The sequence below is a fragment of the Hypanus sabinus genome, chromosome 25 (assembly GCF_030144855.1).
Source record: "Hypanus sabinus isolate sHypSab1 chromosome 25, sHypSab1.hap1, whole genome shotgun sequence".
Lineage (NCBI taxonomy): Eukaryota > Metazoa > Chordata > Chondrichthyes > Myliobatiformes > Dasyatidae > Hypanus > Hypanus sabinus.
In genome coordinates this window covers 29,773,692-29,790,748 of record NC_082730.1, presented here as the reverse complement: position 1 = coordinate 29,790,748, position 17,057 = coordinate 29,773,692, and the positions used below count along the sequence as shown (strand labels likewise).

Genomic DNA, 17,057 nt, shown 5'->3' with positions numbered 1-17,057 from the left:
ACCCAAACCCAGCACTTATCCCATTTAACCTGTCTCAGTGCGGTGCAGTTTAGCACCCGGGGAATTCAGTGCTGTGGTCCTTAGAACCTAGTGGACCTCGGGAGACGGTGCAGGTCGGGACCTGCTGCCCACAGTGTTTCTGTTCCATTGACGGGAAGCAATCGCGATTGAAAATAAAGTGAAAATAATAAAGCGTTTGGAAAGAGGTGGAATGCCATCAGTCATTGGAAAAGCGTTAGGCTACAGTCGGTCAATGATTGGAACAATTTTAAAGGATAACGGACAAAGTGAGAAAAATGGAGCATGTGAAAGGCCCTGCCCTGATGAAAGCTACAATTATTACTAAGCAACACAGTGGTTTAATAATTGGAATGCATATGTTTCTTAAGTGTTTTATAATCACATTAATATGATTTGTAATTGCATTAATATGAGTGAAAGACCACTGTCACACCAAAACTTGATGTCATCCAAAAGGTTCAATACTTGTTTTATATTCAGAGCTGCGTAAAAATCTGAGGCACATGTATATATAACGAGGGTGCCTAAGACTATGGATTAATACTGTATTTGTCAACATGGAGCGGAGAGTGTGTTTGTAAATCTGGCAAGAGCAAAGGATGTTGGGAATGGCAAGGTTGGAAGATGAGGACAGGTGGCAGAGGAGTGCCAGTGGCTGCGGGTGGTACAGGTGCTGACACACCCAGCGTCTGACACGAGGCAAGGTCACTTGATCCCAAACAATTGGAATATTGATCATTACAGAATGTGTCTGTGGTGCTCCCTGCTCCCTACCCGCTCTCTTCCTCAATTACTACAGTACTGTGCAAAAGTCTTACTCTAACAAGTCGATAGGTTTCAGTTAGGTCACACTCATTCTTCTGAATTCTAGTGAATATAGGCCTTGAGTCATCAAATACTTTTCATATGTATGACAGGCCATTCAATCCTGGAGTAACTTTCGTAAACCTCCTTAGAACCCTCTCCAGTTTCAGAACATCCTTTCTAAGGGGCCCAAAACTGCTCACAATACTTAAAGCAAGGCCTCACCAGTGTTTTATGAAGCCTCAACATTGCACCATTGATGTAATATTCTAGTCCTCTTGAAATGGATGCTAACATCGCATTTGCCTTCCTCACAATTACCTCCATTCTTATTTAGTACACTAAATTCCTTTGTCATTTCTTGATGGGCATCAGTTTTAACTTAAAGTTGTTTCTTAATATTTCTGCCTTTTGTAACTTATAACTTTAGACAGGTTCTGGGAAGACGTATACTATGGGCACTGGGTTTGATGTGAATGTTACAGTGGAGGAGCAAGGAATAATTCCACGTGCAGTCAAGCATCTCTTTGAAGGAATTGCAGAGAGAAAGCAGGCTGCTCAGGAAGAAGGGAAGCAGCCACCAGAATTTAAAGTGAATGCTCAGTTTCTTGAGGTATGTCAACACATTTATTATATTTTGGAAAACAAAATCCGAGTTTATTGGTAAATATTAATGGCTAGATCTTATTTGACCTGCTTTGATTTTTCAAGGGCAGTACTATTTGTGGAAATTTTGCCATATGTTCTGTAGAATGTTTTACAATTGATGTAAAAATGGGAATTGCATTCCACTTGGTATGCACACTGTGGATATATATGTGATTTATGTAGAAAGCTCCAGATCCAGAAGCCTGTTAGTTTTTTTTTTAGGTAAAATATTCATTAGATACAGGAACAAACAATTGTATCTCATGATAGAGTTTCTAAGTTCTTGAGTTTTATCCCAAAGATTGTTGAAAGATTGAGATCCGGTGGAAGCAAAAACCAGAGATCAGTATAAAAGGTGAATTTTCCTGATTCTATTCCGAAGAACATACAATACGCTTGACTAGTGTTGCTGACTGCATCCCTCAAATGCTCAGGATGTGCAGCCTTTACTTCTATATTGAACTGCCTAAATTAGAAGCTTTAGTAAGGTCATTGTGGTGAACTATGTGCCTGTCGGGACACGCCCCTGCTGACTGCTCCTGTGGCTCCTCCCACAGGCCCCTGTATAAAGGAGATCTGCGGCCTGACACTCGGCCTCAGTCTCCAAGACATTGTATGATAGACACTCACTCCTGGTTCCTTCTTCCAGTCAATAAAAGCCGATATCTCGCCTTACGTCTCAGTGTGAGTTATTGATGGTGCATCAGTCATGTTTCCAGAATGTTGTTTGGAAGCAATTCCAGTCAATTAGTATTATGGTGACTTAATTGGATTGAGGGTTCATATTTTTGTTAAAGTGTGGTGAAAATTTTGCAAGTCTATCAAATTGAGCTATTCCAAAAATTTCATAACCTTTGCTTTTAGGCTTTACTTTAGGACTTCTTGTCTTCTATTGCAGCTATACAATGAAGAGATATTAGATCTTTTTGACAGCACACGGGAGCTGGATTCTCGCCACAGGAAGTCCAACATTAAAATTCACGAAGGTGCCAATGGAACTATTTACACCAGTGGGGTTGTTTCACGTGTTGTTAATTCAGAACAAGAGGTCAGTGAGGCACTTCTACTTCTGTAATATCTCTGATGCTTTTGAACAAATTTCTCAGAACTATTCTGGTGATGAATCAAATAAATCTGCTGCCCTTTTCCTGAACTTTATCTTAATAGATAATTGCAATTTATGAATAGATGTTGCTTGGAAATGCCTTTGGTTCAGTAAGAGCAATGTAAGTGCCAGCAGGAGTGATTCTCCCTTGCAAAAGCTCCAAGTTTGCATAGTGAGCTTTGATGGCAATTTTCTAGCTGGACTCTGCACAGTGCCAAGCAGTGGAATATGACTCTACTAAATTAGCCTGCATATAAACTAGTGAATCTGCCCAGGCCAGGTTAGACTTATGGCAATATGAAGGAACGTCTGTGCAGAAGGGTAATGCTTCGGTAAAATATCATGCTTTTAAACTATTTGGTTTACTTTAATGTTTTCATTACTTTAGGTGCCTCATAATTTTTAATTTGTAGTTTAAGATACTGTTAATTGTATTTGAATGTTTCTGAATTTTTGGGGATATTCAGAATATTCAATATCATCCGTCATGTTGACACATGATACAGCTGTAGGATGGAACTGAATTTCTGCTGTCGAAATTTCATCAACAATTTTGTTTTTGGGGCTTCTGGCAGAACTCATCTTGTGATGCAAGTTCCTATCGATATTTCACTTCCATGCATGCTTGAAACTCAATTTCTGCATAAATTAGTTTTGAATTAGTGATGAATGCAGACAGTAAGTTGCTTTAAGCAAGCTGCGGACCATTCTCTGGAAGGCATGGGAGACTGAGCATTCTGCAGAGGTTGGTGGCAGTGAATGTATTGCAATCCGTCATAAGAGTAATGAATGCTGACTTGTTCTGCCAAGAGCAGGAGCTGGAGTTCTTTATCGTCATTTAATCTTCCTCATGACATGGATTATCTTTCTTGGTTTAACCTCTGCTACTTTCAATTTACTATGATGATTTGTCAGCATATGTGACCCGATAAAACAATTCTCCATCTAAAACGAACTTTTAATGATGTGATCTTCTTGTCAAATGCTGCACCTCGGGATGTGATATCCAGAACTGGATTTAATTTCCCATTTTTATTGCTAGAAAATACTGACCATTTTAAACTATACCAACTGTGCATTTATTTGAAGATAAACAGTGTTCAACCACTTTTATTAATACAGTTATTCCTCATACCTTTTTAGATTGCGATATAGAACACTACAGACCCTTCAGCACACAATGTTGTACCAGCCTTTTAATCTAATCTAAGATCAATCTAACCTTTCTCTCCTACATATCCCACTGTTTTTTCTATCATCCATATGCCTGTCTAAGAGTTTCTTAAATGCTCCAAATGTATGTCTCCACCACCACACCCAGCAGGGCATTTCATGCACCCATTACTCTCTGTGTAAAAGGACTTACTTTTGACATCCCCGTATACTTTCCTCCAATCACCTTTAAAATTTTATCCCTTGTGTTAGCCATTTCCATCCTGGGAATAAAGTCCATGGCTACCTATGTCTCTTATCCTTTTGTATACCTCAATCAAGTCACCTCTCCTCCTTCACTCCAAAGAGAAAAGCTCTAGCTTGCTCAGCTTATCTCCTTAAGACATGTCCTCTAGTCCAGACGGCTAAATTCAATTAAAAAGTTTAGCTCTTTTCAAGTGTGCTTAATCCCCTTTACCTGAAAGTGTTGAGCTTTGCTTGCATTTGGTTTCACTGATGGCAGAAGCCCTCCAAAAACTTGCCTGTGCTTATTCTTGATTACACTTTGCAAGGCTGTTTGATCACAGGAAGTGTTATGATTGAACTTAATCATCTTTTCTAAATCTTTGTAGATGCAGTCTGCAGAAGGGTAGATGCTGTGGAAGGACTGGGGATGACTGAAACGTTTGCCCATCCAGATATTCACAATAAATCTAGCACAGAAAGCCACTCTGTTGCATCCTTTGAGCTAGCTAACAGAGAAACAAATTGGGTACCTTCCCATCTGCGGCACTGCGGTTTTCAACTGTGCTTCTGTTACTTGGTCATTAGAGAAATCTGTAATTAATATTTCAGCAATTAATTTTATTTAAAGTTCCCGCAAATCTATTTTGACTCCTAATTTTAAAAATATACCCACAGCTGCCTGTAAGGAGTTTGTTCATTCTCCCTGTGACTGTGTGGATTTCTTCCTTCAGTCCAGAGATGTACTGGTTGGTAGGTTAATTTGTCATTGTAAATTGTCGTTTGATTAGGCTAGGGTTAATTTGAAGAATTGTTGGGCGGTGCAGCTTGAAGGGCTGGAAGGGCTTATTACACGCTCTACCTCAATAAAGTAAACAGTATATGCTTTTAAACGCTGACTGGTGGTGTAGTGGCATCTGCACCAGACCTCAGGACAAGAATTCTCACCTTCTTGCTCACTTTCCATCCATGCTGGGTTCAGCACTAAGCTGACAACTTGGCCTCATAAAACAGCCAAATGCTAAAGAAATGTTGAGGTTGTGTCGTGGTTACTTGAAATGCAGACAATTCTTCAAGAAGTTTAAACCTTTATTTGCAAACTAAGGCTGAGGCAATCAATGAACTTGTCACCGAAAGCCCACCGATCTCCGGTGTACAGCATTCTTTATAGTAATTTCTTATTTCAGTTACATTTCAGTTTTATCAGCATACCCAATTAATTTTTAGTTGCATATCATCTATACATTAACTAATCAAACGCTCTTGCCTAGCTCTCGGTGCGCTACCATTATTTCTCTCCAGTTCGCACTGGGGCCCCATTCCTGGCCAAGGTTATTTTTTCAGACAACCTCCCTCACATTACATTTCCTGCTTGTACCATCCTGTCCGCCACCGTTATCTCGTACTAAACAAAGGCTGAGTATAATACATGGAGTACATTTCAGCTAATTAGTGCTGCTAGTTAAACAGGTGTTCGGTAATTGCCACAGTATATGCAGCTAAGAGAGTACAAAGTATGTAGTTAAAACAATACATAGCAAAATGTGTCTAGTAAAATAATACATAGTAATATTCAGTACCTAGAAGTGATTGCATAGTATAGTAAATAGCTAGTACATAGTGATTATATTTCAGGTATATATAATGATTATGTCAGGTATATTTCTCAATAGTTGCCACCCAATGCGTCAAACAAAACACAGAGAGGTAATGTATGTATACATATATGTTTATTTGTAAGCTTTAGGAAAAAGTTGAAGACATTTTCTTTCTATTTACTTCGTTTCCTTTGGATTCAATTTTTCCTGCCTTTTCAGCTTTGATTTAGAACCTATTGACTAATTATCTCAAAATATTTGAATCTAGTTTGTGGCTGTTTTATGGAGATGATGCTTAAGCTTCTGTCAGTGGTGGAAACGTTCATTGGAATAAGGCAACTTCAGCTGGTGTATGTGAATCCAAACAAGCAGTAAGCTATTAAGATGATGAATACCTCGTCTCTTATTCTTTGTGTTCTTGGAGCCTGGAACCAGAATTACACAACATCTAATGACACAGATAACTACCAATTAACTTAGATTTGGCTGAAGTATTGGATGGTCCATTAATATATGGCTGAGAGTTTGTCTTTTGTAATGCATATGATATCTCTTTTGAACTACAGGGAGTTGCTGATGACACTTTATCTCCTCCATGATTTAGGCAGCTACATTTGAGAATATCCAGTGGCATTGGTGAGGTTTGTGAGCTTAATTTAAACCAGCAGAGAGCAGATGATAGGATAATTACTCTTTGTTTTGCAGTTGATACAGTGCTTGAAGCTGGGAGCACTCGCTCGCACCACTGCAAGCACACAGATGAATGCCGAGAGTTCCCGTTCCCATGCTATTTTTACAGTCCACGTCTGTCAAATGAGGCTCTGCTCAAGACAAGATATGGTATGTTCCTCGCTTGGGGTTAATGCTGAATAGCATTTCTGATTTAAAGTGGAAGGGAATTTATTTGCATTCCTATGAAATACGTTGATTGTTCTTATCTTCTTTCGAATGGCAGGAGTTGAGAGTGGATAATGCAACGTTGTTATTTTTTATCCTGCAGGTGGTGATAGGATTGGGATAAAGGCTACATGAAGGCCAGACTTTATAAATGTGACAAATTTCTTTCACTGAAAGACTCAAATAAGCCAGTTGGATTTTTACGACAGTCCAGTTGTTTCATGATTTCCATTATCAACTATTTCACCCCCCACCCCACCCCCACCTCCACCCCCATTGTCAGAGTGTGTTCCAAGCTTGTTCCTCTAAATAAACAAAATCCAGGGCTGTGAATGTTAGTTACAGCGCCAATTACCATATTATCACATCCCTCATCAACAAGACTGAGGACTTTAGGATTGCTTGTGCTTCATGTGCTATGCCATCCAGAGCCCTGTTTTAATTCCCATTCCTGTTTGAATTAAATTGACTTTATTTCTTACATCCTTCACACACATGAGGAGTAAAAATCTTTATGTTAAGTCTCTGTCTAAATGTGCAATGTATAATTTATAGTAATTTGTAATAAATAGTATGTACAACAGGACAGTCAATATAGCATAGAAATACAATTGTATCAGCGTGAATTAATCAGTTTTATGTCCTGGTGGAAGAAGGTGTCCCAGAGCCTGTTGGTCCTGGCTTTTATGCTGTGGTACCGTTTCCCAGATGGTAGCAGCTGGAACAGTTTGTGATTGGGTTCCCCATTGATCCTTCAGGCCCTTTTTATGCACCTGTCTCTGTAAATGGTCTAAATAGTGGGAAGTTCACATCTGCAGATGCATTGGGCTGTCCGCACCACTCTCTGCAGAGTCATGTGTTTGAGGGAATTACAGTTCTCATACCAGGCAGTGATGCAGCCAGTCAGGATGCTCTCAGTTGTGTCCCTGTAGAAAGTCCTTAGGACTTGGGGACTCATGACAAACTTCTTCAACAGTCTGAAGTGAAAGAGGCACTGTTGTGCTTTTTTCACCACACAGCTGGTAGGTACAGACCACATGAGATACCTGGTGATGTTTATGATGAGGAACTTAAAGCTGTTCACCCTCTCATCCCCAGGTCCATTGATGTCAATGTCTCCATTCCTCCTGTAGTCCACAACCAGCTCCTTTGTTCTTGTGACATTGAGGAAGAGGTTGTTTTCTTGACACCACTGTGTCAGGGTGATGACTTCCTCTCTGTAAGCTGCCTCGTTGTTATTTGAGATTAGGCAATCAATGTAGTACATCAGCAAATTTAATTAGCAGATTGGAGCTGTGGTTGGTGATGTGATCATGGGTATACAGAGAGTAAAGGAAGGAGATTTGGACACAGCCCTGACAGGTTCCTATGTTGAGATCAGAGGGGCAGAGGTGAGGGAGCCCACTCTTACCACCTGCCGGCAATCGAATTGGATTTCCACAGCAATCTCCTGTCCTCAGCCTCCTCCACTGCTAGAATAAGGCCAAATGCAAACTAGGAGAAAAGCATCTGGTATCTTCCTAGTTAGACTACAAACTGACATCATGGACATGTAATCATCTAACTTCAGGTAACCTGATCCTTTTCTGGCCCTTCATTTCTCCTTCCTTCTGATATACCTAGACACTCTTGTGCACACCCTTATTTCCAAAATAACACCACCCAAATCCCACCCTCCACCACTTCCTCCCACTGCACCTCCTCCCCCTATTGTTCCCATCTGCCCACCATATCTCCTATCCTTTCATTCTTACCAGATTCCATAATCTGTAACCCTCTGTTATTTTCCTTTCCTTTCCCTCCTGGCTCCATCTGCCAGTCAACTGCTCCTCAGCTCGATCCACATATTGACTGTCTTCCATTGACTTGTTTCAGTCCAGTTTGAGGGTTTTGATACTTAATACTGTCAGTTTTACTCTAGAAAAAATGTCTGACCTGTTGAGTTCATCCAGCAGTTTGAATTTTGCTGCAGGTTCCAGTATCTGCAGTCCCTTTTGTCTCCTACCTCTTTTGCTGATGCGGAGCTTATTGTTGGGTGAGCTTGTTGGTTTTTGACAGAAACAGAAGTAATTCAAAAGTGAGCTTAATACACAGAGCATCTCAGGATAAGTAAAGCTCCGGCAGCATCTGTAAGGAGAAGCACAGTTCTGACGAAGGGTCTCGGCCCGAAACATCGACAGAGCTTCTCCTTATAGATGTTGCCTGGCCTGCTGTGTTCCACCAGCATTTTGTGTGTGTTGTTTGAATTTCCAGCATCTGCAGATTTCCTCGTGTTTGCTCGACAAGTAAAGCTCATTCATTTCATGTGTCTTCACTTGAACGACCTGAGGTTGTATTACTTTGCTGTGTTTGCCCTTTAGGTGAACGGGGAGATAAATGGAGTAGCACATGAATCGCAGCCAGTAAATGAGTATGAAACACTCACAGCCAAATTCCACTTTGTTGACCTTGCTGGTTCAGAAAGGCTGAAGCGAACCGGAGCGACAGGAGAGAGAGCAAAGGAAGGCATTTCAATCAACTGTGGTCTGGTAAGGAATAAACAGAACCAACTAACTCTCTTTCTCTGAAATCTATCACTTAATATACTATATCTTTTTGATATTTCCAAGGACTTCCAATGAGATTAGAATCATTTCCATGAAGAATTAACTCCAGGCAAATGGAATACACCATAATGTAATTAATCCTTTGCACGTATTGCTTCATGTTGAGACAAATCCAATATTAATCTTGCACAAACAGTTGTAAAACAAGCTTTGTTGCTTCTCAGCATTTATTATCCTACCCTTAAACCAGAAGAGCACACATTATTTTATGAGGTTGATCAGGTAGACAGTCTAAATCATTCCTGAAGGTTACAGAGTGAAACTTGTTTGATTTTAACCAGGTCCTGATCCTTTTAATCATGAATAAGAAAACACAGATATTCAAACTTCTTAACAGACTGTGTTCTGTTAATTGCTCCCTAGCATCACGCCAGTATTGGTTTTCCTCTTTTAAAATGTTCATTATTTACTTTCAACCAAAGAACACTAGTTTTCTTTTAGTTTCTTTGATCACCTAACTTTTTGAACACAAATAAACTACGTTCTCATTTGGAAAGTTATTGTAAAGGGGTATCTTGCAAATATTCAAAGGTTTACGTGACATTCTGGAGATGCTGTATGATTTGCACCTATTCTCTTTGTCCCACATCAAGTATTTCTGTAAAGTTTCCTCTTCTGCCACCTACTCAGTTAAAGTGATATGGGCAGATTTGGAAGCGTATTCTAGTTATTGCCTAACCAGATTGTGTGTCAATTCCACAGGTTTATGCAAATTTAGCTAATTAAAAATGAACTTCTTAACCAAGAACAACTTCAGTAAATGCAGGTTTAAGTGCAAGAGTAAAGCATTTGCTTGGTAACTAATGGATCATCTTTGCCAGAAAGAGGAATTTCCACTTAAATGCATAAATGGTACATTTGCAAATACTGCAACAGCCAAGTAAGAGAGATGGTTCCTCGTAATACATCATGAAATTTCCCACCAGTGACATATCCTAGAATGGCACAACAAAGTCCTCCCAAGCAATCAGTAACCAAGTATAAACGTTGAACTGTACAGAGGTGGTTTGAATCATTTGTTGATTTTTTTCACTCTCCTCACAGAAGCGATTTTCTATTACTCATCCAGCCGTAGAAGCTTCAGAAATGAATGTCGAATGAGTTAGAGCTCTTCAACAAATATGCACGTCTATCACCCTTGAGACGTTTCTATCAAAATGCTTACCAATTGTCTCCAGATCATGACCCTTACACACTGTCTAGATGCTTCATGACTTTAATTTCCTCTGTATGATCTTCTCTTACCCTTCTCTGTATGATGAGTAACAATCCCAGTGTAAATTTCTGTGTAAACTAAGGCCCTCATCCCGAGAATCATTCAAAGGTTTCAAGGTTTCGAAGATACATTTAATGTCGTAGAAATGTATATAGATCCTGAAATGCTTTTTCCTCACAACCACCCACAAAAGCAGAGGAGTGTTCCAAAGAATGAATGACGGATAAATGTTAAAACCCTGAAGTCCACCCCCCCCCCAACTTTCCCTCCCTCGCTGCATGTAAGTGGCTGCAAGCACGATCCCCTCCTCCCCCCACCGGCAAAAAAAAGCATCGGCATCCATCATCGTTCACTCAAGCATGCAGCAAAAGCAACAGTAAAGACACAGCCTTGCAGTATCTAAAGACTACATTGTTCACCCAGCATTGGACATATCATAGGCTCTCTATCTCCCTAATAAGGGAGAAAGAGATGTCTTCGTTTCACAGCGAGAGGGGAGACATAGCAAACAACTCGCTGGTTTACAATGTTAAAAGTCTGTTGCATCACTTTTGTTGAGCTCTGGACACAGACACAGTCAGCGACATCAACTCCATCCGTCTCCAGGGCCCCAAGCTCCTAGGCCTCCAAAGACGAGCCGAACTCTTAGGTCGAGCCTCTGGCGTGCTGAATAACAGCCAGTTATGAAACCCCGAGAGCGGGTCCCATTCCCACAAAGAACCATAGTCAGCGCAGAACTCCAGGTCGGGGTCTTCAAAAGAAAGGGAAAAGAAAATAGAGGTATTAAAGATGGAAATAGAGCTGTTTCTGAAGATGCAAAGACGTCGCTCACAATTCTCTGGTTCTGGCAAAATCAGTATTTTATAAATGACTGTTAAGTTTCCATTCCGTTTGTAACCTCCACTTATGTTCATAGGCCATGATCCTGCAGTCTTTGCAACGACTTTCTCAATCTCTCCTGCTGTTTTCAATGTCTTATGCATACAGTATATCCACCAGATTTTGCCATTGTTGTGCTCCTTTTATATTTGTGCCCTTGAGTTTGTAAGGCATTTACTCATTCTTCCTATTGAAGTTTAACATTTGGCATCTTCTGCATTAAATTTCATTGGTCATGCGCCCACCCATTAAATCAAACTGAGTATTATATACAGTATATTATCTTGAAGACGATCAAAATCCTTCTTCCAGTTCACTACACTTGCAAGATTTAGGTTTTCTGCAAACTTGAAAATGATCCCATATATCTGTGTCTTAGTGACTAATCTTATTATGAAAAGCAATTGTTCTAGTGCTGACCTGTGAGGAACACCACTGCATGCTTTCATTTAGTCCCTGAAACAACCTCTTGCTCCTATTCACTATTTCCTGTCGGTTACCCAATTTTCCCTTCATTGTTGCTATTACCTCTTTATTCCAATGTCAAGCCAGTTATACTGTATTTTATCAGACTTGGTCTCTGGATCATTGAAAGCCACACAGTTCAATGACCTGGAATGGTCTCACTGCTCTAAATGGTGCTAATGATGCAATAGTTGCAAGCTGAGGGGTGGAAATTTCACTTCATTTTAAAATGAACTGTACATGTATATCATAGAGTTTTGTCAAATTTCATGAAAAGATTTTCATGCTTTTCAGTAATTTTCTCGGAGTGTTAAAATTCTACGTCCAGCCATACTCAGAACCTGGCCCCTATTGCCTTGTCAAATGTCATTGGGTGGTTTAAAAAAAATACCCTTTTGCTCAAAACTTTGTGGTGTATTGTGCTCAAGGTCCTTATAGTAGAAATACAGTGGGTCCCAGTGTTTGTACACCAGAAGAACTCCTCGCATGTATAAAGTGTCAGTGAAGAAAGTTTAAAAAGTCCATAATACTTGTCTTATGTCTGCAACTCTGATCCCAGGAAGGGCTTTGAACTTGTCCTTTGTAGTAAAAAGTTAAACTATATGATAAAACTAATCATGTGTAACCTTCCAAGAAAGTATTCAATAACTCAATTTATGAAATTTGATAATTCTTTGCAACTTGAGTGTATAGCTTAGAATTGAGTAAAGATGATAAGACATAGGAGCAAAATTAGTTCATTCAGCCCATCAAGTCTGCTGTGCTATTTTATCATTGCAGATATTATCCTTCTCGATCCCACTATTCTGCTTTCTCCCTTGATCTTTGACACCCTTACCTATCCATCTTTGTTTTTAAATATACCCAATACCTTCACAGATTCATCACCCTCTAGTTAAGTACATTTCTCCTCATCTCTATTCTAAAGGGACGTCCTTGTATCCTGAGGCTGTGCCTCCTCCACTATAGGAAACCTTCTCTCTACTTCCACCCTATTTAGTCCTTTCAATATTCGGCAAATTGTCACCACACTGTTCTGAAGTCTGAAAGCTCCCCATGCAAGCTTGTCAGTGCAGTAAGACCATTCCAAACCATTGAATTTTGGATTTAAGAATCATCCAGTAACTGTGTGTGATACAGATCTACTTCACAACTTGAAGACTGAAGCCCTTGGAATAAAAGAGGAAGCCACAGCTGATAGAATTTTGGCTAAGTGCAAGAAGCAATGGGTAGAAGCACCATGGGCAGCTTCTGGCAGATTTAAGGAGATGGCATTAGTGCAAGTGTTAAATGAACTTAAGATACAAAAATACATTCCTAAAATAATCAAATTTGAGATCGCTTGGACATTGAAATAAAAGATTACTCAATTCCAAACAAGTCCTAGCAAAAGATTTTCAATGCTTTCATGGAAATCGTTGAATTATTTCTAAATTATCATTTTCAATTAATTTATTTAATGTTTTTACAAGGCAAATAAGTATTTGTGAATTTATGTTTTTGTGTTGTTAATGGCCAATTATACTGCTTCGTACACGGCTTTTCAGCTGTGGAGAATAAACAGTTTGCTGAAAAAAAAAGCTGCATACTACACTGTGATTAGATAGCAAGGCAAATTTACACTTTGCAGCATGACTACAGCTGTTGGAGTGCATGACCATCCTTGCTTTCTCTTCCTAAAGAGGTTCAACTTAACAAGAGGGCTGTGTTTACAAAACGAAAATTTAATTGTCCCCTTTAGGTAATTAGCAGAACAGTTTTTGGCTGTTTTTATGTTATCACTTGGGTGGTGGGGTGGAGATTCGTCTCTACCAAAGGAGGTGTAAGGCGCTCCTTCACTCTGCTAGCCTGCAGGTCTCCCTTAGGTAAGGTGGAGCACCTGTTTAGCCTCCCTATCAGAGTCATGTGAAGCCACAGGAGCAGGAGGTGAATGGTCAAATGAGCAGCCAGTGCATATCCCAAGTTCTGGTTATGCGACCACTGATGCCAGGCAAACAATCTCTGAAGGGTATTGATAATGGCTGAGGTCACCCATCTTGTAAAGATGAAGACAATGGCAAACCACTTCTGAAGAAAAATTTGCCAAGAACAATCATGGTCATGAGGCCATGAGACCCACCACATTTTACAGAGGATGTATCGAGAGTATCCTGAGCATTACTGCCTGGTTCAGGAATTGCACCGTCTCGGATCGTAAGACCCTGCAGTGGGTAGTGAGGTCAGCTGAAGGGATCATCGGGGTCTCTCCTCCCGCCATTACAGACATTTACATCACACGCTGCATCTGCAAAGCTAACAGCACTGTGAAGGACCCCATGCACCCCTCATACAAACTCTTTTCCCTCCTGCCTCTGGCAAAAGGCATCAAAGCATTTGGACTCTTATGATCAGACTGTGTAATGGTTTCTTCCCCCAAGCCATTAGACTCTTCAATTCCCAGAGTCTAGTCTGACACCAACACCACACACACACACACACACACACACACCTCCACTCCCTTTGCAATTTTTGCTCATTTCTTTCTCAATTCCTGCTAAAACATTGTTTACATTTATAAACGGTACATCATTTATTATATTGTAATTTGTCCTTTACTGTGCTTATTATCTTGTTTATTAAATATTGTACTGTCTTGCACGTCCTGTGTAGGTCTGAAGTCTAATGTAGTTTTGTGTTGTTTCACATTGTCTAGTATAGTTTTGTGTCGTTTAATGTAGCACCGTGGTCCTGAAGGAACGTTGCTTCTTTTTTAAAGTGTACTGTACCAGCAGTTATGGTTGAAATGACAATAAAAGCGACTTGACTTGAACATAGCACATGACGATGATATATTATCACAGTGGTCGTCAGATTCTCATGTCTAAGAGCCATCTTCAGTATCATTTGTAAAACTGCTTCTCCGAATTAAGCACAGATTCTAAAATGCATAATCTGCTTTTGATGCATTTTTATGCAAATTCTGAACATGGGTCAGTGCTTTGCAGTATCCCTGCTTGACATACATATCATTAGAGCATGCTAAGGACCTGAGGTTACAGAATCAGCTGCTATGAAGTACATTTGCCAATTGCACACAGAGGACAGTTTATAGTGCATCCGTCATTGAACATGTAGAAAATCAGTTTAAGTATAGTATTGATTTGATCAGGAATCTTACAAGGTGCAGAGAAAGCAGCTTTAATATTGTGTTCAGTGAGACTAAAGGTAGGTGCAGACCTTCGTAAGTCAGCATTTGGAGAGCTCCTAGTAATTTGAACAGTAGGACCTTATTAATATTTCTGTCTATTTCAATGAAGTAGACAGAAAAATTTAAAAATGCGCACACTGAATATCTGAAAGAAAAAGAGTAAGTGCTGGAAAAGGATAGGAAGGTAGGCAGCATACAGGAAGCTTAACGAGAGACAAATAGAGATTGGGAGGTCAAAATCCATCATGCAGGGGTGTAATGGGTGTGGGGTTCATTGGCAGTTAGGCATCATTTTGTACTTAACTTTTAAACTTCCTTTTCTTTGTTGGAGGAGTTCATACGATTGGTCAATGAAAGAAAGAAAGAATGATTATTTTGCATTCTAATTTTTAAAAATTATAATAGCCTGTATAAACATTTGATAAGGGAAACTCAATGCATTAAACAAACTATTCTAATTATGCCATATTGTATTGTCTGATAATAAAGCAAAATAATCTTTGGTGTGTATTCAGTTGCCCTTTGAGGTGTTACTTTTTCGCTGAATTGATTTCATCTACTTATGTGAAATCAGAATACTAAGGTAAAACATTGAGGTAGTTAATAACAATAAAACTGCTTTACAGTGTTACATACATGAATGTGAATCCAAATATAACTGACACAGGCTTTTTAGTGTATAGTGATCCAGCTGCCACTACTATGTTAATCAATAGAAATGAGTTAGGGTGAGAGGAAAATAGGAAAATTGTAATCTCCACAGAGCCTTAATAACAATCTTTTATTCATTTTGTGCAAAATGTTTGTCTATTGACAATAAAGCTTTATCACTATTTTTTTGAACCTCTTATATTTTCAATGAATTTTTGTGCTGTATCTTATTGTTTGGTATGTAGTTGTTAATGTTCTATCGCTTTTTCAAAGAGATTTGGATTTGGGTTTTTACTTTTTTTTAAGTAACTGCTTTCATATCTATTTTAAAAAAATCTCTACCGGTTTCAAATTACCTATATGAAATACCATTTCATGTCAGGAGCTTATTGATTATTTTTGAATGACTGCAGGTCATTTTATTTTCCAATTTATTTGTAATATCAATTACAGTATTCTCAAATAAAATATTTCTTTGAGAATGTAATTCCAAATTTTCCCATTATACCTATCTATTATTCACTGGGCTTTTCTAAAGTTTTAAAATTTAAATCTTTCCTTTGCATTTGTTGTATATGGTGCTTTATGTCAGCATATAACTTGTGTGTTGTAAATCATCATCATCATTTTGCGCTTTGTATGATGTGGGCGATCATGGTTGTGACCACAATTGTTCTTGCAAATTTTTCTACAGAAATGGTTTGCTATTGCATTCTTCTGGGCAGTGCATTTACAATACACTTCAGAGATTGTCTGCCTGGTGTCAGTGGTCTCATAACCAGGCCTTGTGATATGCACCAGCTACTCATGTGACCATCCACCACCTGCTCCCATGGTGTCACGTGACTCTGATCAGAAAGCTAAGCAGGTGCTACCCCTTGCCCAAGGGTCACCTGCAGGCCAATGGAGGAAAGGAGCGCCTTACATCACCTTTGGTAGAGATGTATCTCCATTCTGCCAATCGAATGTTGTAAAGAGCAATGAAATTAGCTCCCATTTGAATTTTCTTACCAGAGTAAAGTTTAAATAAATGGGAAGTTATACTTAATGTTCATCTGGGTGTATATTTTCAACTGATACTCAATACTAGTTACTATACCAAAAATAGGTAAAGGGTAATTTGTTCATTGTAAATCAGTTTGGGAAGAACCAGGTTCTGAAAGTTGCTGAACAACATTGCAAGTTGGTTTTTTTATATATTGTTCGCTGTGGCAGTTGTGCACTCAATGGAATGAACTATGCTAATATGTGGTTTAAAAGGTATGTAAACCGTAGCATGGAATGTTTCATAGTAACAGAGCACTTCTTTGTTCTGAAAGGAAAAGATAAAACATACTAGAGATTATCTTGCACTGTGAATTGCGTCTTCATATACACTCAATGGCCACTTTATTCGGTATCTCCTGTACCTTATAAATTGGACACTGAGTGTATGTTTGGTGTCTTCTGCTGCTGTAACCCATCCACTTCAAGGTTTGATGTGTTGTGCATTCAGAGATAATCTTCTGCACACCACAGTTAATATGTGGCTCTTTGAGTTACGGTCACCTTCCTGTCAGCTTGAACCAGTCTGGCCAATCTCCTC

At 39.3% G+C, this 17,057-nt stretch overlaps 1 protein-coding gene across 3 annotated transcripts in view; it reads left to right on the top strand.

Annotated features, from left to right (window-relative positions):
- Positions 1-17,057, top strand: part of kif21b (kinesin family member 21B) — a 162,996-nt gene that overhangs the window by 67,305 nt on the left and 78,634 nt on the right. For all 3 annotated transcript variants that reach the window (XM_059950407.1, XM_059950404.1, XM_059950408.1), the window contains exons 3-6: positions 1,256-1,438; positions 2,372-2,521; positions 6,277-6,411; positions 8,829-8,996. In XM_059950407.1, the coding sequence (XP_059806390.1) occupies positions 1,256-1,438; positions 2,372-2,521; positions 6,277-6,411; positions 8,829-8,996 (636 nt within the window). The remainder of the gene's footprint in view (positions 1-1,255; positions 1,439-2,371; positions 2,522-6,276; positions 6,412-8,828; positions 8,997-17,057) is intronic.